At 36.8% G+C, this 22376-nt stretch overlaps 1 protein-coding gene across 5 annotated transcripts in view; it reads left to right on the top strand.

The window, feature by feature from the left end:
- The window catches only part of Fars2 (phenylalanyl-tRNA synthetase 2, mitochondrial), a 440323-nt gene that overhangs the window by 236036 nt on the left and 181911 nt on the right, over positions 1-22376 (top strand). For all 5 annotated transcript variants that reach the window (XR_011372252.1, XM_070024638.1, XM_070024637.1 and 2 more), the window contains exon 5: positions 1361-1521. Coding sequence is in view for 4 of the 5 variants with exons in the window: in XM_070024638.1 (XP_069880739.1) it covers positions 1361-1521 (161 nt within the window). In the remaining variant the exon portion in view is untranslated. The remainder of the gene's footprint in view (positions 1-1360; positions 1522-22376) is intronic.

The following is a 22376-nucleotide window of genomic DNA, read 5'->3' as shown; positions in this document are numbered from 1 at the left end:
TATGTTCTTATCATGAGCTCAGTGTCCTCAGCCCAGCCGGCTAATGTGAGAATTCATTTCTGAATAATTATGAGAATGATTGCCAGCTGGTTGCTGGTGTCTTTTTCAGCTACTTCCAGCCTTCTGTGGTCTCTCAATGTGGCCCTTCCTGCTTCCCAGACAGTAGTGACCTCCTTCTCCACCAGCCAAAATGGTGAAATCTCATCCTGTTCATGGGTCCCACCACACACACAGGCAAGGGTTTCTACAGGCCATGTGCCTGGGATGGGATTCTGGGGGCCTATCTCACCCTGCTTTAGGACCCTTTTCATCTTCCAGGGTACAGTTAAATGATGTTTGTGTTATGAACTCTTTTTTTTTTGTTTTGTTTTAATGTAAAATGCTAGTTTTTTTTTTATTGAAAAGGTGATGAGCAGGGGGTTTACAGTGACATAACAAGGTAATGAGTACATTGGTTTTAAATATAATTTACCCATCTCTCATTTTCTCCCATTTACCCCTCCCTTCACCCCACCTCCCTTAGTTTTAAGGTTCATATCCAACATAGTGACAAGCAAGTATCAATGTTGCATTACTTCATCCTTTGTCCTGCTGTTTCTGTGATTCTCTTTGCCCTCCGCAGACTGAATAATCTTATATACAAGACACAAGGTACAGAAAACTAAGAGAAATGGAAAATACAAAAAAAACCCTATATACAAGATATAATAAGAACCTCTTGTTCCTGTATCTTGGAGTTCATGAACTCTTCTTACAAGCTTTCAGGCAGTGTGAATCACTTCCTTGCCTTCCTCAACATAGTTCTTTGTATCTTCTCATTTACTCTGTCTACTGTATGTGAAATATACCTTTAGAATTCATATCCCTGATGTAATAAGAATGGCTATTACAATAAATGATACTAGATAGACATTTCACCTCAGTTTGCTTACTCCCTATACTTGCCCCCATTAGGGACAGAGGCTATTTTCCTTTCTCTTCTGAAAATGGTAGATTTAGTGGGCTAAGTGTTTGACTCAGAGCAAGAATAAATTATAGAAAAGTCCTAACTCATAGGCAAGAACCAGGCTAAAAAGAGCCTGGGCTTTATTTCAGAAATAAAAGATACAATTCCAAATAGTAGGACTCCAGAGGGCTTCCCTGAGGAAAATAAAGGAGACAAAAGTAAGGGGAAAGACAAGGAGAACAAGAAAGGGATAAGATTGACACCTACTTGGATATATCCACAGCTGCTCCTCTTCACTTTCCCACCATTAGGACATCAGTCATGCTCACTGGTAATGAATGACCAGGGAAGGCTGTGCTACCTATCTAGTGTTTATACTTTCATAAGTAGTTTTCTTCTGTTTCCTGATTGCAGCTGGTGCTCAAGATCGAATTGGCTGGGCATTTGGCTTAGGCTTAGAAAGATTGGCCATGATTCTCTATGACATCCCTGACATCCGGCTCTTTTGGAGTGAGGATGAACGCTTCCTCAAGCAGTTCCGCATTTCAGACATCAATCAGAAGGTGAAGTTTCAGGTAAGATGTCTTGTAAAAGTTAACTAAATAACAATCAAAATGATTATCTGGGATGGAAACAATCCAGTGCTCCAAAAGATATTGTTAAGTTTTAAATTTAAAATAGCTCCTTTAAAATAGAGTCCAACTGGATGCTGGTAGGTGATGCCTGTAATCCTAGCTACTTAGGAGTCTCAAATCTGAGGATTATGGTTCAAAGCCAGCTAGGGCAGGAAAATCTGTGAGACTGTTATCTCCAATAAACCACTCAGTAAAAGCCAGAAGTGGCACAGTGGTTCAAGTGCTAGAGCATAGTCTTGAGCAAAAGAAGCTCAGAGTAAGCTCAGAGTACCTACATATATACATAGATGCATATATACATTCATTCATGCCAGGTCCATAAATATTCAAAGGATTCTTAAGAGAAATTTCTGGAGAGAAATTCTGTGCATGAGGAAAGAGAATTATCAACCTTCTAAGCAGAGAACCAGCTTTTGGTTTTATTTGTGGTCATTTAATAGTATTTCATAATACTATTAAATTTATCCTTTCTAATACTAAAAGACACTGGCTTATGGTTTGTATTTATAATGTACTATATGACTTTTACCATTTTAATTTCATTCTATTTAAAAGCTTATCTTTTGTATACATATAACATAGAGGCTTTTTAAAACAAAGTTGTAAAATGTCTATCTTCTTTTTAGAATGTTGAATATACTTACATTTCAGACCTATATGATTGGTATTAATTCATCATCTTTGTATTTCTTTTCCTAATTTCCCCATCTATTCTTTATTCTTTTTTTTAGGAAGTGAGGTTTATTCTTTTTGGTTTAGGCTTCTGTTTTATTTCTTCTGTTGCTATTTAATTTTACCACTTAATCTGATTTTTCCTGGTTACTGTATATCAGATATATATATATATATATATAATTAATTCATCACACCAATATTATCAAATATACAACTTCATGTAATATTTAACAAATTTATAATGATATAGTTTTATCTACCTCTTTTTGTGTTCTTGTCAGATTTTATTTTCACACATATTATATATAATATAATAATTTATTTCAACATTTGCTTCAAAAAGTTAATTGTGTTTTTAAAAAGTTATTTACTTTATTGCTGTATTACCCTTGCTATTTACCCATTCTTTTCAGTAGATCTTGGTTTTCTCAGTGATCATTTCCTTTATTCTGAAGAACTTCCTTTTTTTTTTTTTTTTTGGTCAGTTGTGGGGCTTGAACTCTGGGCCTGGGAGCTCTCCCTGAGCTATTCAATTCAAGGCAAGTGCTCTATTACTTGAGCCACCACGCCATTTCCGGTTTTCTGGTGGTTTATTGGAGCTGAGTCTCACAGACTTTCCTGCCTGGGATAGCTTTGAACCCTGATTGTCAGATGTCAGCCTCCTGTGTGGCTAGGTTTACGGGCGTGAGCTACTGGTGCCCAACAAACTTCCTCATTCTTATAGGATGAATCTTTTTCAGCTTTTATTTGTCTGGAAACACCTTTGTTTCATACATGTTTTTAATGGGAATGTTTTCTGTGGATGTAGCTCTCTAAATTTCTAGATTCCTTTTTTTTTCTTTTTGCCAGTCCTGGGACTTGAACTCAGGGCCTAGGCACTGTCCTGAACTTCTTTTGTTCAAGGTTAATGCTCTACCGAGTGAACCATAGCACTGTTTCTGACCTTTTCTGTGTGTGTGGTACTGAGGAATCAAACCCAGGGCTTCATGCCTGCTAGTCAAGTACTCTACTACTAAGCCACATTCCCAGTCCCAATTTGTAGTTTTTAGTTTCCTCTTTCAGCACTTAAACCTATCATTTCATTGCCTTTCTTTTTTTGCCTTGGTTTTTAACAGTTAGACCATCTCTAGAATTTTCTGTCTATTGTCCTACCTGGGAATTAACTGTATAGGCTAATGTTTTCAAGCATTTAAAAATTTCTCATTTTGTCTCTCTTGCAACAATTCTGTTCCATGTAACAAGGATCTCTTTTGTTCAGTTTCCAGGAGCCTGTTCCTCCTTTTCTTCAAAGTCCTTATAAGCAGGTCTTTGGACGACCCATAATTTGACCACTACTATGTTTATAATGTGTTAGAAATTCTCAGATAGTATAGAGTTTCTCTGTCATGCTTCTTACTTCCTCCTCAGTCTTTCGGAGTCTTAACATCCAAATTTCTACAAAATGTTTTCAATGTAAACTATCCCTTTTATGTGTTTGTGTTCAAAATTCTTTTACATTATCCAATCATAAGACCATTTCCACATTTTTAGAAATTTGTGATGAGCAGGACCTTACTTCTAGTACCAAAATATATGTTAGTTTCTGATTGCTGCTATGACAAATTAGATAAACTCAATTGCTTAAAACAATATGAATTTAGTACTTCGCAATTATGGAAGGCAGGAAATTAGTCTAACTGACATTAAGTAAGGTATCAGCAGGGATGTTCCTTCTGGAGGCTTGAAAGGAGACTGCATGCCTTTATCAGCTCTAGAGGCTGTCCTTTTTCCTTGGCTTACAGCTGTACATTCTGTGTACCTGTTTCCCTTCACCTTGTTAGATCCCTTCACCAGTCTGAATGTCACCTCCCTCCAACAAGGACTTTTGTGACCAACTGGGTACTATTGAGATAATTCGTGATAATCTCCCCAATGAAGACCCTTTCTTAATGACATCTGTGAAGACCTTTTTGAGTACAAGATAGCTTATTTACAGAGTCCAGGGATGTGGTCATATTGGGAGAATGTTATTTCTACTGCCAACTATTTCATTTTATGTTCAGTTTCAGCATGCAAACTGCTTGCTTTTAGATATAACAGTTTTGTTGTTGGGACAAATAATGCTGTTGGTATTAGCAAATTTTTACTATTTGCACAGGGTGGTCATGTTTATGTATGTAAGAGGGGACTAAGGGACTTGTTTTGTTAACTTAAACCATTTGTTCTATAATCTTAAGAAGACGCTTTTCCCCAGGACCTGGGTGGGAGAGAGTATTGTCACAAAAGGACCAAAGCTTGCTGGCAGTCCTAAGCTTATGTGTATTCTTGCTTGGGAACTCAAACAGCTTTTTGAGAACCCAGTTGTACAGAAGTAATGGAATATTCCTTTTCCTTCAGCTCCTTTCAGGCCCTCCCAAGTTTTGCTTCAGATTCTCTTGGCATCTGGGGTAATATCCTCTGCAGTCTTCATGCTCTTGTAAACCCACCCTTTCAGCTGTGCAGATGGTCTACTTGGGACTAGGATCAGTCTCTCAATTTAACACCTTGAGGCTTCTTCTATATGATTTTTTTGTTGACTACCTCAAAAGCTATTGTTCAGCTTTAGTAAGTAGGAAATTCAAGTTATTATGTAATTTATTTTTTACTTTTTGCCAGTATTGGGCCTCAGATCTCAGCCTCCTGAATAGCTAGAATTACCGATGTGAGCTGCTAGTATTAGGCTAATTCTTTTATTTTAATTTTTGTTTTTTATTTTATGTATCTCAAAAGCTTTGCTTGTTCTGGCTGTCTTAGCCCACCTGGATCATGCTTGAGACAAATAGAAACACAGTATGATTATTTTGTCATTGAAGTGTTTCCTTGTTCTATCCAAGAGTTTGTTGTACAAGAGTTCATCTCAAGCCAGGTGTCAGTGGCTCACACCTATAATCCTAGCTACTAAGATGGCTGAGATCTGAGGATTGCAGTTCAAAGCCAGCCCAGGCAGGAAAGTCCATGAGACTCTTATCTCTAATAAACTACCAGAAAACCAGAAGTGGCACTGTAGTTCAAGTGGTAGAGGGCTTGCCTTGAGCTGAAGAGCTGAGGAACAGCTCCCAGGCCCAGAGTTCAAGCTCCACAACTGAAGGAAAAAAAAAACAAAACTGTATTTGGGCCTTTGTTATACATACTCCTATTTATCTTAATGCTCAATTTCAATGCATTGAACAGAATGTTCAATAATCAACTTTTATTCATTCTTCAAAAGTCTGTAAATTGTGACTTCAATATTTAGGCCTACATAGAGAAATATTTGTTATATGAAAAATACTTGACATTGTACATTACAGTTATACATTTACTTAAGCACTATTAACTATATGTTTGTCCTTAGTGGCTCACCAATAATTCAGACATATTGGCTACTTTCTCCTAGAATCTGTCTCAGATACTCCTGCAACAGGAGTGTTTGAGCATGAATGCATTGGACATTGTTCGGAAGGCTTTGTGTGCCTTCTCACTATTCTCTGATTGTTACTATTATTTTCCTGATTTACAAATGAAGAAACTAGCTAGGTAGTCCCCTTTGTAGTAATATATGTGGCTTTCCTCAATCAGGGTTTCTAGGAGCTATTTCCTAAACTTTATCCTGACTTTATATTCATAGATTATTTGTTCAGATCCAAAGAATTAAATTTTCCTTACAAACCTGTAATTGGTGTATAAGTTACAGAAAAGGAAATCATTGAGTTTAAATGACCTACTTTATAAATTTATAGGAGTAAGCTACATATATTAATAGTTCTAATGTGTAGACCAGTCACCTATGAGTCTTACTCAATATAGTATCTAGTTTATTTTTTCTGGGCCGTTTGTTAAGTTGGCTAATGGTGCTGGTTCACAAATACACTTGGACCTGAAGTAATGATGGGCAAAATCATTAAACTTGCCATTACCTCCTCTGGTACTTCATCTGTAAAGTGAGGTCAGATTCTCTGTGCAGGTGATAAAACTTACTTCATCGAGTGTATTCTCCAGTTTAGCATTATGCAGAGCTATTATTTTTTATATCTTTTATGCTTAATCTTGAAATTCCCTGCTTTGGTCTTGTCCTAACTTTGTTAACTTGAATGTCAAACAATGTCCCAATACTTTACACATAATTAAATGTTGTGAATTGCCTAACTTCTTTCCTTCTTTCCTCTTTTCCTCCCTCCTTCCCTTCCTCCTTCTCCCTTTTTCTTCATATTTATAACTGTCCAGATGAAGGGACTATGGGAATTGCACTGACATCAGAGATATGCTTGTGCACTTTAAGTAATTTGTGAAAGAAAAAAATTGAAGTAGCATTGACGAAATAAGATAGAATGACAAAGAATTTGATAGTCATCAGCAAGACAGTGACTCTTGAGTTTCTCATATTAGTTTAGTTATATCTGCTCAGCCATGCCTAGATGTACAAGGGAAACTGTCAAAGTTTATGTGTGCCCTTTCTTTGGCTGCTCTCATAATTGTTTGATCACAGGATGCTTCTTAAGATACGGGCTGATTCTTTCCACTTATTTATGTATGCCTTTTTGTAATCACAGTTCAGCATACCACTCATCTGGATATCAGTTTATTGATGCCTGCCACTTGTTGGATGCTATATGTGAAACACTGAAGTAAATACTTAGTCTATTATCAGAGCTTTTATTTATTTATTTTTATTTATAACAATGGATGGGGTGGTTACTATAGATCTATTTTATAGTTGATGAAACTGAATCTTGGTGCTACCAAGTAAATACCATAGTAATACTACTAGTAATTGACAGAGCAAGAGAACCAGAGATCTTCTGTAAGTTCTGTTATTGCTGGTACAGAGGTACTATGCTAGATGCTGCAATCGGTAAAGTGAAAATCATAATTCCTTACTTCAAGTTACTTCTAATCTGGAGGTAGAGACAAATTTCTCAAGTGACATTTAAAAAAATAATATGAATTAATGGTGAAGCCACATAGAGGTAGTTGTAAAATTTCACTGGTACTGACCAATGAATGTGGAGGTCAAAAATTTTCTTCCCTTCTTAATCCCTTTTTGCTAGTTAATTCTCTAAATCCTTCCTTGTCTCTCCAGAATTGTATTAGAGCTTGAGCCTGATTACTTGATAATCTCCCTGGCTTGGAAGAGCTCCTAGATCTGGTTTTGCTGTCATTATCATAAATGGTGTCTGATAGAGACTGAGTGCAGGATTTTGGTGTTTCCTCATTCCATTCTCTTGTAAATCTATCCAGCTGTAAGAATCCTACAAGCTTGTGTTGCAATGAAATTAGATTTTACTTTTTAAAACTTTTTCTATGTGTTTTGTCTCATCCTACCAAAATTCAAAGTGTATTACATGGTTTCTTTTGCTGAGGAGATACTCATGCTAGAAGAAACCAATAGAAAGAAGCATAGAAAGAAATGGAAAGATAATCACACATAGACCTTTTATGTGGGCAGTAAGCATGATTGACTTACAAATCAGAAGAGATGCTGTGATAAGTATGCAGACATATTTGTACTGGGAATCTTTATACTGCTCACCTGAAGCATTTATAACAATGCCTTTTGTACTGTGTTCTATCCATGTTAATAATTATTTGCACCTCACCAATACCCTTCTTACTACCACCATGGCCACCCTCATAACTACTTCTGAGCAGACTATTGAGAAGAGCATCTGTATTCCTCATGATTCTTGGTCTTTTGTGTCCTCAGCTGCCTTCTGCAGCTAGCTTCACCACCATTGATGTTCTATAACCTGTGTCTTATGAGACTAGAATCTTGCATTGGACCATAGTCTATTCTGTGTGATGGACTGAGACTCCATTTACATTGGAGACTGTTGTCAGAAGCCTGTGGATTTGACTATTTTTGTTATGGTTTACGTAATTAGAAAATTGCAGCCACAGTTTCTTCTTGTTTATTAAAGTACTTAAAATTCAAGTGATTTCTTGGTATCATCTAGCACCATTTTCTTGCATTGCAATGATGTGTTTTTTGTGACCTTTATATGTATTCACATGTGATATCCTAATTATGTTTTGTTGGCTTTCAACCTAATGGAACTGTACAAGAACTTCCTGTTGATAGACAACATGTTAAACCTTAAGTCTTGCCAGTATCTATAAAACTGACAAATTATGGCCAATGTATTTTAGGAATCATCTGTCAATCTAGAAGAAATTCTGGTATTACTAGTGTTGAAATAAGAGGAATAGTTCTATTGCTATACTGTCAGAAACATCCAAACTGGGCAATCATAACTGATGGGTCATAAAGCCAAAAGGTTTTAGGCAGAGATCATCAGATTAGGCAGGAACTGACATAGAAATATAGAACATATCATGTAATTAAGTGCTGATGGGAAGGTCAGTGCTTTGGGGAAGATAAGTGCCTTTTCCTGGTAAAAATATGGAAAAGGAATTGATACAGAATCATGTTATCATAGTTGTAGGAATGCTTTAGACGTTAACCAGGAGAGGACTCAGTTAAAAAATGGAATAAATAAGAATATAAGTAGTAAACTTTCAGTGATACTCGAGAACTCTTCGCACTTATTCCCTCAGGACTGAAAGATGATGGCAGGAGTACCAAATGTTATGTTGTACAACAACAGAAGCAAGAAACAACTTTTACTTGCTTTCTTCAGTGTATCCTCCCAGATGTTGCTAAGTCTCACCTTCAGGATGACACAGGAGGTCTATGAGGATGGCCTGTTCTTTCCTGGTATTTAGACCGAGTGCTTGTGCTTATGCATTATTGCACAGGCAACAGCACCAGATTATATAGTTAGGCTATGTCAACAAAATGGGACTTTTTATTGAATCCTTGAAAGAAAAAATAGACTGTTGTTTATGAAATTATGGAAGCTATTCTGGCCTAAAATCTTTTATTTTTTTCTGACTAGTATTTGAAATCTCCCTTAAGTTTAGCCCTTTGACCTTTAGTCAAATACAAACTGTCCCTTTGCCTAGAACTGGTCATGCCTACTTCCATGGAAAACTGGGAACTATTTGGTTATGCAACTTCTATTTCTGTTTAAAAGACAGCACAGAAATCAGTGTCATTCTGAAGCACTCGTCTGACTTATGGGCCAAAAATGAAAAGAGTACTGAAATGCTAATTTCAAAACAACCCAATCTAGGAATGAGAGTCCAGATTTTTCAAGACACTAATGAATGGAGCACCCCCACCACCACCACCACACACACACAAGTAATCCTAGTTCCTCAGGAGGCCAAGATAGGAGGATGGAGCTTCAATGCCAGTCTTGTCAGGGGAGTTTATAAGGTTCTTATCTCCAACTAACCACTACAAAACAAACCAAAAAAAAAACAAAAAAAAAAACTAGAAGTGGAGTTGTGACTGTGACTCAAGAGATAGAAGACCAGCCTTGAACAAAAAAGCTAAGAGACAGAATGCCCAGTTCCTGAGTCAACTAGAGTAGAAAAGTTCGTATTATTGATGTAGGACCACTAATCAAAGTAATTTACCTTACTAGAATTAATTAGTCAAGAAAAGTAAGAGTAACTCTTAAGTGACTGTATGTTTTCCTATAGAAAAGAGCAAACAGATCTATTCACTGTTTGAATTGAGACATTCTTCTCCTCTACCAGAGACTGAGATGAACATTAGGGTTTATCTAAAATGTAGGTCTCACAGGCTGCCTGTGTTTTGACAGAGGAACAAGAATTTGCAACTACATTTTGGCACAGTTTTTCAAATTGTGCATTTATGTTGACACTTTTGTGTGTAATCTTGTGTGCAGAAAATGAAGGTTTAAGAAAGCAGTAAGTCATAGTAGATAGGCTAATTATTCTTTGTCTCTGGGCTAGTTAGTGAATTAAATGTTTTTTTTTCAGTGTGAAAAAAAATTTTATTTTCCCACAGTCCCTAATGAAATGTATAAATGATAAGATATAACTTCCCAGAATAATAAATTATAAAGAGATAGCCCTTGGAAGAGTTCATCTGATAGAGAGTTGGAACTCCTGGGTAAATACTACCAAGAATCAATTTTATATTTCTTTTTAATCCTTTTTTCAAAGATGAAGAATCCTAAACTTGTGTTTCTAGATTTGCTGAGTAATAACAAGATAGAGCCTGCCATTTTGCTATGGATTTGTACCACAGATTGTTTTAAAGAATAAAAACTCTAGAAATGTAGTTTCAAACCCTCTGTTCCCCAGGTGTTGTTCCCCTTCCTGCTGTCTTACTCGGAGATCACCAATCATTTCCTTTGGATATTTATTCTTATGCTATTGCTGAATTTGTATGTGTCAGAAAAAGAAGTTTAAAAAAATTTAAATCGCTTAGCCATAGCACTTAAAAAGGAAAAATCCAGAATATTGTGGGAGGAACTTCATGAGCAAATTCTAATATTTCTATGTAGATGCAGTGAGAAAATAGTAGCCTCCCCTCTCTCCCACCTCTCTCCCACAACCCCCCCCCCAAAAAAAAAACAAGTGAAAGGATTAATCAGATGCTAAGGCTTTTTTTCAAATACCACAACAATTGTGAGAATGTGGAGGTGATTCACTGATAAGCACATAGTCACCATGGAATGAAGGAAGAGCCAAGAAGCACACCTGTCCCCAATATGCATGACTTATGGAAATACTGGCACTCTGAGCAGAAGCAAGATGAAGTATCTTTTAGCAAGTGGTTCAGGGATAATTGGGTATCTACATGATAAAAATGAAAGTTGACCCCATAGATCTCATTATTCAGAGATGAATTCCAAGGGGGGTTGTAGATAAATGCAAAAGGGAATTTACTAGCTTACTGCTTTTGAAAAGAAAAAAAGATTCTCATTGGAATAAATTGAATTGAGGAGATTGAACTAATTGAACTATGGTAATGTAAAATTAAAACCTAATTAAATGTCTGATCTCAAAAGTTTTGAAATGGGTATTTATTTAAAGTGGTTGCTGAAGTTTTCTGTAGAGCATTTTATCAAATTAAGGATGTTTCCTTCTATTACTAGTTTGCTAAGAATTTACATCATTAATGCATGTTAAAATGTATCAACCCCTTCAATATATTTTGAGGTGTTCTTGTGATTTTTTAAGCTTTATTCTGTTATTATGGTGATATTTGGTTGTTTTGAATGTTAAACTAGTCTTCTATTCCTTAAAAAATGTATGTATATATATATATATATATATGTATAAATATCTTGGTTATAATATATTATCTTTTTATATAGTTGTGTGTTTGATCTGCTAATATTTGTTTAGGATTTCTAAGTCTTTGTTCAGAGATTTATTAGCCTGTAATTTTCTGTCTCATCATATTCCTCTCAGGTTTTAGTGTTAATATTTGGCTATTTTAATAAAACTAGTTTGGAAGTATTTCCCTTTTGTAGTCTCTAAGGGTATTTTGAAAGTTTATTTGTTATTTCTGATATGTTTGATCAAATTTATCAGTGAGGTCATTGGGGTAGAAGTTTCTTTGTTGGAAGATTTTAATCAGAAATTAAATTTTTAATAGTTTTAGAAATTCTTGACCTATTAAGTACTTAATAGTCTTAAAAGCTGTTTTGAATAGTTTAAAGCTATTCAGCAACTTAAGTCTATTCAAATTTTGAATTTTCTGGTTGCCAGTGGCTTACCTATCATCTTAGTTACTCAGGAGACTGAAATTCAGAGGATCAGATTTTGAAGCCAGCAGCAGCAGAAAAATTCATGAGACTTCATCTCCAAAATAAAGAATGGGCTGGGAAGTGTGGCTCAAATGGTAAAAAGCCAGCCATGTATGTGTGATGACCTGAATTCAAACCCCAGGACCTACACACAACACAGATACACACAGACACACAGACACACACACACACAGACACACACACACACACACACACACACACACACACACACACGTTAGCATGTATATTTTATTTGGGGTCAGTTCAATTAATTTTTTCTAGTAATTTGTTCTTTTAATCTATGCTTTTAGATGTATTGCTATAAAGTTGTTAATTCTATATTCTTTTTATTCTGACATTTAAATATCACAATTTTAAATTAACTAAGATTTAAGCACACTTACTAATGTTAATCAGATTTTGTGCCCATTTCTGCACGTCAAACCTCTTACAGTTTCCTCCTCCTCCTCCTTTTGAAAGAAATCTGGAGGCTTGTACATGGAATTTTAAGTGGTAAACTCAAATATTGAGTGTCTGAAAATGTGTTTTCAGTCTTCAATTTTTTTTCTATTGTGTTTTTAATTTTTTCTTTTTGGTACTGAAGATTGAGCCCAGTATCTTATACATGCTAAGCATTACTCTAATATAAATGAGATCATGTAGTATGTGACTTTTTTTAAACTATAATGCTTTTATTATCAGAATGTATCAAACACTGATCTTTTTATAATTCAGCAATACTGCCTCAGATTCACAGTTTTACAATATCCAAGAATAAGTGTGATCTGTTGCAGTTTTTCAGAATAGAATAAAATCTTTAGCTTTCATGGTTCAGATGTAATAATAAGAAACATGACTACTTCAGCCTAAGTTACACATGGCCACAAAAGAACACAAAAAGTATGAATTTTCCAGAAGCATACTTCATTTGAGCAGTCTCGGGGCTCCACTAGACCTGAAAACATTAAATGTGTTAACTTATGTTGATTTAACTCAAAAATCAAAATATAATGTCATCTCTCAGGATTCATTCTCAGACTCAGGCCAAGGTCTACCAAGAGTACTTCAAGTAAATCATTGTAGCATTTGAGAAGAATCATATCTCTGGGGAAAGATAACCCCAACATGCTTTGTTACAAAGGATATGTTACAAAAACTACCATAACCAGTACTTAGCACTGCCTTCACGTTCCCAAAATCTCATGAAATGATCACCTCAATTGCCTGTACAGTGAATTTTAACACAGTGTGACCAAAACACATATAAAATAGATCTGGAACCACTGATAAGCAAAGAATGAAAGAATAACAGTGCTGCTGTTGATTTCTAAATGTCAGAATGGTAAGCCTGTGAGTATTGCTGTTGTAGAAGAGTTCTGTGACATGAAGATTCCTCGTTCACATGTCCTCCCATATGTAGATAGCTAGTGTCCTGCCTTTAAATGCAATACAGAAAGACTCTTCTATTTGTTTTATGTAGCCAACATTGTAGTAGCATGTGCTCCAACACAAATCTTCAAGTGTCAGAGGTATTTTGCATATGACAAGTAATTGATAGTGTTTGACTTTTTGTGTCTGACTGACTTTCTTCACATAATGTCTTCTAAGTTCATCCATGTTGTAGTGTGTGTCAGTTTCCCCTTTTGTAAGGTCAAATCGTACTCCATTGTATGTATGCACCATGCTTTGTTTATTTATGTACCTCTTGTAACTATGGTAAATAATACTGTTATAATCCTGATATACAGCTATCTACTCTTTATTTTTATAATTGTACATATTTATATGATACTATATGGCATTTATAGATATAGGTATGTGTTATATGATATTTAAGTCAAGATATGCATCTCTTTTATATGTTTACCACATAAGAATATGTCTCTGAGACTCTTCACCTCTTTTGAGCATATACATAGAATTACTGAAGTATATTGTTATTCTGCTTTTAATTCTTATGAAGAACCATTTTTCATAGTGGCAACATTATTTTACATTCTTATCAACAGCACAAGCCTCTATTTTTCACCCCTATTTTTTTTGGTGGTGGTAATAATAGGGTTTGATTTCCAACCCTAATCTTTTTTTAAAGATCATTTCTGATAATAGCCATCCAGTGAATATGAAATAAGATCTCATTGTAATTTTGAATTGCATTTTGTTAATAATAAGGCCATGTACTTATTGGTCATTTGTATATTTTTGCAGTAATATCTGTTCAAGTATTTGTCCAGTTTCATTTGAGTTTCTATGAAAATCATTCACAAATTTTGCCATATTGCTATTTAACAATATAGGTCACCTTATAACGTATCATAGTCAAAATCTCTTTACATAACGTATTTAGACCATTACTGGCTACAAGGTAATTACTATCTATATATGTTTTTGATGTCTATTTTTGTTATCTCCATTTTCTTTGTTGGTTTCATATCATCAACCTACCTCTTCTGCATTTAAGTTTCTGGAGGAGAAATATTGATTCTAGTGTTCTTTTAAAATTATTCGTGTATTCTTTCATATGACAAGGCAAGCAGATTTACCTCTCTTACCATTTTTGAGTATATGTGATGGGAAAGAATGGATCTGGAATTAAGAACATTTGGTTAGTAGATCTATTTTGATTAGTTACTAGCTCTTTCTTCCTAGCCTCTCTGTCACTGTTTCTTGTCACAGGCTATTTTATGTTCTCTGATCCTGTTAGAGTAAGTTGTATTAACTTGTCTTCTTTGCTAGTCAACCTCACATTTCACTGTTATTCCTGACATTCATTTTGCCATAATCTTGCCAGCTTAGAAAAAGAACAAAGTGGTTAAGAAACAAAATCATGACTGTTTCTGGGCCCTAATTCTTCTGGAAAAATCATGCCAAATGATAGGAAGATCACAAAATTAGTTTCAAATTCAAGATCAGAAGAACCAGAAGCTGATAATCTGTCATCAGGAAGTAGAACTACTAATCTTTAACTTTTATACCTCCTGTAGAACTATTAATTCTTAAGCCCACAAGGGGTACAGTCAGTTCTCCTTCCTAGCAACTTTACTTATAGATAAAAGTATCTGGACCATTTCCTCCCCATGGGCATTCCCATGGCTGCTGCCTCTACAGTGGAGAGTGGGTGTTGATAAAAGACTTGGGATATTGAAGAAACCCTCTCTGTGTTGGCTAATGATGCCAACAGTGCAAAGCATTAGCCTTTTTCTGGTTCTTTCTATGCCTGTCTTTGTCCTTCCATCTTTCTCTCTGTCTTTCTTGCTGTGTTTTTCCAATTGACATTTTCCCTCATTCTGTTTATGCTCCACAATGTGGTTCTGATTCAGGTTGGGTTGTTAGCACAGCAAGGAAGAAATAGTCCCAGGCTTCATGGAACACACAATGGGAGCTATTTCCCTGCAAGTTTCTGAGACTACAAATGTTGCATGTGCAATTGGGCAGGATTGATACCAAGCACAAGTAACATTATCTGTTACTCTAAGCATCTACTCTTGTGCTGGGTATCAGGCTTACTAATGCATGTACAGAGAGTAAGAAGTTCCTGTCAGGCCAAAAATGGGAAGGAAAGTGAAGTGCGATAAAAGCCTGATGACAAGATACAGCCAAACTTCCTATGAAAGGAGTGTTCTGAGGGAGGGTGGGAAATAGGCATCTGGGAACAGGAGATAAAGCCCTGGCTGTGTGTGGATTGTCTCTGGAAACAGCAACACATTCCATTTCGTGATCGGATTTCCATATTAGACAAATCTTAGTGCTAATAATTTGGAGAATTGATTGGGGCTATGTGGCTATTCAAGGCCTAAAGCTGAAGAAAAAACAAGAGATATAGAAAGAAATTAGCACTAGACATTTAGGAGACAACATTAAAAGGCTTTGGGGGCCTGATGTGAGACAAAAGGACATTGACTCAAGTTACTTCTAATTGATATCCAGCTGTCATTGAAAATTAAAGGGTCACTGTTAGATCTGGGTGCAGTGGTTGTATGCCTATAATCCCAGCTACTTGAGGAGAATCACTGTCTGAGTTCAGCCCCAGACAAAAATGATAACAAAACACAAAAAGGGATGGAATGTGTCTCAAGTGGGAAAGCTACTGACTAAAGTATAAGGCTCTGAATTTAAACCCCAATATAGCCAAAAGGGAGTCTTTGCACTGTTAATAATTATGTTGCCTCTAAGAGTGCAAACAAGGACAGATTGGGCCAGTCTAACATTTATCACCATAGGTAAAGAAAAACTTGGTGCAGATGATTCCCTTGCATCTGTCTAAGGGAACTGAGTGAATGAGGAACAGACAAATGTTGCATCCAAATCTGTCCAAATGAATGTATTAGGGTAAAAATTGATGCTTTGTTGTTGTTATTGTCTTTGTTTGTTTTAAGCGGCAAAGTCCTCAGTTGAGCGTTTGGCTGCAGATAAGGCTAGACCCAGGTGGCTGTTAATTGTGGAGAGCAAGTAAGAACTGAGAGGATGAGAACTAAGACCATCCTTTTGAAAGGATGGTCCAAGAGGGCTATGTCTAAGGGTGTGCATGTCACTTCCAATAGTGATGTTGGTAAACAGGTACTAGCATAAGTTGGTACAGGGGAATTGCTGGTAGGAAGACAGTGAAAAAAAGATTAAGCAGTCAGGTGTAAGGCCTCTTCCACAAAAGTGATTCACATGATTAGTGGGGTAGTCAAGAAGAGGGATTGTGATCTTACTGTGTTGTTTGCAGTTATTTCTTTTTTCTTTCTTAAATTTCTTTGATATATCCCCTTTTGTCATTGCTTTTGATTGATGTATCTTTTGCCTTATATATAAGTTTATCTGATTTGGGGAGGGGAAGGGGAATCACAGAAATGGGGGGACAAAGGGTGAACCAACTCAGCAGTGATACTCATTTACTATGTTGGAAATGAACTTTACAATTTAGGTGTGAGGGAGGTGTTGTGAGGGGGAAAAATGGGAGAAAATCAGCGAGGGTGTTAAAAAGTGGGGTGGGGCGGGAATTGCATAGCAGGCATCCAGTTCTCCACATCCTGTCTAGCTCACTCTACTACTGGCTGTGACTGCTCTAGTCCCTTGAACCTTGCCTAAGGATAGTTACAGAAATGCTCAATTGAACTTTTTTTTTTTTTTGAAGTTTAAAAGCACAGTTGTTCTGAGCTTTGAGCAGTCTCTTCTCTTATATATTTCTATATATTAAACAGTAAATGTTTCTTTCTCAACTGAGGACTAAAAATAAGGAATACAAATTAGAATAAGATACTGTAGTAACTGCTATTTACATTTAACTGAAATAATCTCTTTGAGTTTATTTTGGTAAAAAGGTAAGATAGTGAGAAGAGGATAGTGAGAGTTCACTTGAATTGTTTCTGAAAGTTTTGACATCTTGAATATTACAGTATGCCTTCACATTCGGGGGTGGTAACAAACTGTAACCTCTTACCTCTATTTCACTCTTCTGTACTTACTTTGCATTTGAAATGTTGTACTGCCATAACATTTGTATCTTCTAAAAGCAATTCAGTTTGTCCTCTTCCCAGTTCAGATTTCTGGGTGGTGGTGGTGGTGGTGGTGGAGGTGGTTGTTTTGTCAGTTTTCTTCTCACGCAGTTTCCCAATTAACACTTTGTTAACTACATGCCTTCTACATATAAATCATATTGTGCCATTTAACTTTTGTAAGGAAAGAGAGAATCTGAAACACGTTCTTGTTGATAGATTGATTCCACTTCGTGTATTGGTACCTTTAGGTGTGGAGCCTCCATATCACAGAGAAAACCAGGTTGTTTAATCTGTTCTAGAGCTGGGAGGAAGAAGATTCTTGGCAGGCTCTGGCAGCAGGCTCCTTCCCTGCATGCTTATAGTAGCTATGCAGGCATTTCCAGCTGTAAGCCTCAGCAACCAAGTCTGACAGCTGGACTCTTCTCCCTATCAGCTTCCACTCATTTCTCTGAGGAAGAAGCACTGAACCACTTCCATTGCTCTGCCACTCTGAGATCATTTTCATTTATTTTCTCATCCTGAGGTTAGCTATATTTCCTAGTATAGCAAAAATAAATAGGCTTACTGACTGTTCCATTTTCAGATTTTTCATGAAGACTTGGTAACTTTACACTCAAATAGTTATTCATTTATTATACTTACTTCCACATATTGCATCTATTAAAGACAAATGTGTAACCATTAGTATGTAAATTGAACTTGGCCTGAATAAATGAGGTAGAGTATCAAATTTTATTTATTGACTAATTAATTTTATTGTAATCAGAGGAAAGCCTATAGAATGTATAAAAACTATGCACTATGAGCTGCATGAGTAAAAACAGATGTCAATTTCATTTTGGCCTGGCTTAATTTATGCCCACTTTGTGACTTATGGGTCTAATACTTTCATTTCTAACTGATTTCAATGTTTACTTAGCGATTAAATAATAATAGATAATTTAATGGTCAAGGTTGTGGAATCATATAAAAGAGAGTCTCACAGAAGCACAGAGAAGGCTTCCCTCTTTTACGTAATTTAAACATTACACAGTGTATCAAATCATCACACAATACCCCATGAATAAGTATAATTTTTTTTAAAAATATCAGTTTAGGGATGGGAAGATGGCTCAGTGGTAGAGTGCTTGCCTTGCATGCATAAGGCCCTGGGTTTGATTCCTCAGCACCACATAAGCAGAAAAGGCAGGGACAGTGCCCAAGCCCAGAGTTCAGGCCCCACGACAGAACCAAAAAAAAAAAAAAAATCAGTTTAAAGGTAGTGGGACTGGGAGTGTAACCTAGAGGTAGAGCACATACTCAGAATATACAACTCAACCCCTGGTCTCAGTAAATAAATGGATAGATAGGTACATTATAGATAGATTAGATAAATAGATAGGAATCGATGGGTAGATAAAAGAAAAACATCTGGAAAGAAGGCATGGACAGGCTTTTTGTCGTATTGCCCATATTTGGCATTTGCACAAATGACACAATTTCTTCAGAGCCCTCTGGTGGTGACACTTCTTGCCACTCTCCATACCCTCACTGGTGGCCTAGTGATGCCAGTCCTTGGGTGGGTCTTTTGCCCTCCAGCCAATTACACAGTTACATAAACTTTTCTTTTGGTCGGTCATGGGGCTTGAACTCTGGGCCTGGGCGCTGTCCCTCAGTTCTTAAGCTCAAGGCTAGTGCTCTATCTACCACTTGAGCCACAGTGCAACTTCTGGCTTTTTCTATTTATGTGGTGCTAAGGAATCGAACCCAGGGCCTTATGAACGCAAGGCAAGCACTCTACCGTTGAGCCACCTTCCCAGCCCCTACATAACCTTTTATACATCAAGAAAATGCATTTCTAATTAAGTTTACAAATTTGTTTCACAGTCACAGTTGATCCACCCAGATTATAACATGTGACTCTCCATCCTGCTGTGTGTCCTACCACCTCTGTGCTGTTTCTACCAAGTTCTCTGGCTTCTTATCTATCCACTGTTTCTTGCCCATTCTGATATATTGCTCAAGCCACACTGCTCCACCAGGCCAGACTTAGTTCTGTCCAAGCACTAACCTGTACTTTTTTACCCTTTCATTTCTGTCTGCTTTGTCAGACCTTTTGTATCCAATTAATCATTTCCTTGCTTAGACCTGTTGGCTCCATGTTGAACATGCCTTAAAAATAAATAGCCCCTCTATAAATGAAAGATCCACTTTGAGTTCTGGGTTTGTGCTACATCCTCCTAGCTCCTTCCTACTCTAGCCTTTACCCACTTTATCTTATCATTGGGAAAATCTGTCATGTAGTGTGAATCTTTCCTCTTCTGACTTCTCTACATCTTTTTTCTTTTTCTTTTTTTTTTTTTTTTTGGGGGGGGGGAGGAAGGGTCCGGTCGTGGGGCCTGAACTCTGGGCCTGGGGGGAAGGGTCCGGTCATGGGGCCTGAACTCTGGGTGCTGTCCCTCAGCTCTTCAGCTCAAGGCTAGTGCTCTACCACTTGAGCCACAGCGCCACTTCCGGCTTTTTTCTTTTTGCTTATGTGGTGCTGAGGAATTGAACCCAGGGCCTCAGGCATGCAAGGCAAACGCTCTTCCACTGAGCCACCTTCCCAGCCCCTCTACATCTTTTTTCTATATTTCTCTCTCTATAGTAAATCTACCAAGGGAGAGTTTGGGGGATGGCATTCAGAAATCATTTTCTTAACATACTCCCAGTGATTCTTACATGTTTGAGTATTTGAGAACCCATGGCCACACTGTTGTAGTAAGAACTTACTAGGTTCCTTTTAATCTGGTTCTTGCCATTTCCAACAATCCCCAAAATACATTATTACTATCATATTTTGACCATTTCTCAATAATTTCTTGTGGCTTCCAAAGGGATCTTGATCTCCTTAATATTTGTGGGGAATCTTGATCTCATTCATATATATATGTATATACACATACATATTTATGCATATATATGTAAATGTATTTTTTTCTGGTACTGAAATATGAACTCTGGGCCTTCTTAGTGGGCTTACTTGCTCAGTTCTCTCACTTGAGTCATGCTTTAAGCATGTTTTGTTTGTTCTTTTTTGTCTGTTTTTGTTTGTTTGCTTACTGGTTATTTTGGAGGTCAAGTCTCTGAAGCTTTTCTGCCTTGGCTTTTAAGAATGATCTCCAAGTCTCAGCCTCCTGAGTAGCTAGGATTACATTTGTAATTCTAGAACTATAATGCAGCCTCCTAAACATTCTATCTAGGGTGTTTTTCTTTAAATACCCGAGTTTCTCTTGTCTCTACTTTCCTTATGCCCACCTTTTAACATCATGTAGTACTCAAGTTCTCTATTGCTCTGTTGCCTCAGCAAGCCTCTAATAAAAATATCTGTTGTGATCTGGATCCTGTGCTCAGTTATCTCCTTTGTTCTTGTCACATGCTTCCATGATTCTTAGCCAATTTTTTAATTTTTCTCAGGTCCTTGGAAATACTCTATATCTTTTTTTTTTTTTTTTTTTGGGGTCTGGTCGTGGGCCTGAACTCTGGGTCTGGGCGCTGTCCCTCAGCTCTTCAGCTCAAGGCTAGCGCTCTACCACTTGAGCCACAGCACCACTTCCAGCTTTTTGCTTTTTGCTTATGTGGTGCTGAGGAATCGAACCCAGGGCCTCAAGCATGCAAGGCAAATGCTCTACCACTGAGCCACCTTCCCAGTTCAATACTCTATATCTTGACAGGTGGCTGGATTATAAGAGTATCTAGATGAATAAAAATCATAGCAATATATACTTACATTTTGCACATTTAACTATCTGTATAGTGTGTGTGTGTGTGTGCGTGTGCGTGTGCGTGTGCGTGTGCGTGTGCGTGTGTGTGTGTGTGTGTGTGTGTGTGTGTGTGTGTGTGTGTATTGGTCCTAGGGCCTGAATTCAGGGTCTGGCACTGTCCATAAAAACTCAGGCTTTTATGTTCAAGGCTAGCACTCTACCACTTTATTCACAGCTCCACTTTGGGTTCTTTGGTGATTTATTGGAGATAAGAGTATCATGAACATTCCTTCCTGGGCTGGCTTCAAACCATGATCTTCAGATCTCAGCCTCCTGAGTGGCTAGAATTACAAGTGTCAACCACCAGTACTTGGCCTATTTGTAGATTTTTGTACACAACTTTCCAAAATACAGTATCATTTAAAATATAAAACTCTTGTTACAAGGATTTTTCTTACAATGTTATGAATCATCACTTCAGAAACCGTTAGAATAAATAAACTATTCTAATTTGAGGAAAAGCATAATAACTATATTGAGAACAATGGGAGTGAGTTTCTTATTATTTGAGATGGGAATTACAGATATAGAAATAGTCAAGCATAATTCCTGGTTGTAAGATTAGAATCAGAGATTTTTTATAAACTCATAATATCTTTGAATAAAAAATTGGAGCATGACACACACCTGTGATCCCAGTACTCACAAGCCCCAGACAGGGGATCTCCAGTCTCAGGCCAGCCTGGGCTTTATAGCAAGTCCCCGTTCAAAACAAAAGGAAAAAATGTTTGTATGTGTGTTACTCCTTCTTAGTTCTGCCCACTTTGAGGGTCTAAAAGCCACAGTAGCAGTGAACAGCCTTGGTGACTGTATCTTGGTTGCTAAATACCATTTTCCATTAAATGGAAATATAGCTCCTTCTCCAAAAAAAAAAAAAAAAAAAAAAAAAAAACACCTGGATCTATGGCTAGGGCAGGACAAAGGAAATGATGACCTTGTGGGGGAGGGGATATTGAACTTTATGTGATTTTATATATTTTTGTTTCTCTCCCCACATTTTAAAGTGTTAGTTATGCTCACTTTTTCCTTAAAACTATTCCTTCTGAACTATGAGGGAGAAAGACTTCGTGTCTCTGATAAGCATGGAGCCAGAAAGTGGGATCAAAAATACGTATATTGAATGTCTATATAGGTCTATTTGCAACATTAATTTCAGCTGCTGCTTCCTGAAGTTTGATAGTATTTCCATTTCATTGGTCTAAGAATGAGTAGGAGTTAAGTCCTCT

Source organism: Dipodomys merriami, unplaced genomic scaffold (genome assembly GCF_024711535.1).
Source record: "Dipodomys merriami isolate MVZ:Mamm:240054 unplaced genomic scaffold, mDipMer1.0.p SCAF_16, whole genome shotgun sequence".
In the NCBI taxonomy this organism is placed as follows: domain Eukaryota; kingdom Metazoa; phylum Chordata; class Mammalia; order Rodentia; family Heteromyidae; genus Dipodomys; species Dipodomys merriami.
Note: the sequence above shows the minus strand (reverse complement) of the source record. Positions and strands in the feature narration are given on the sequence as shown.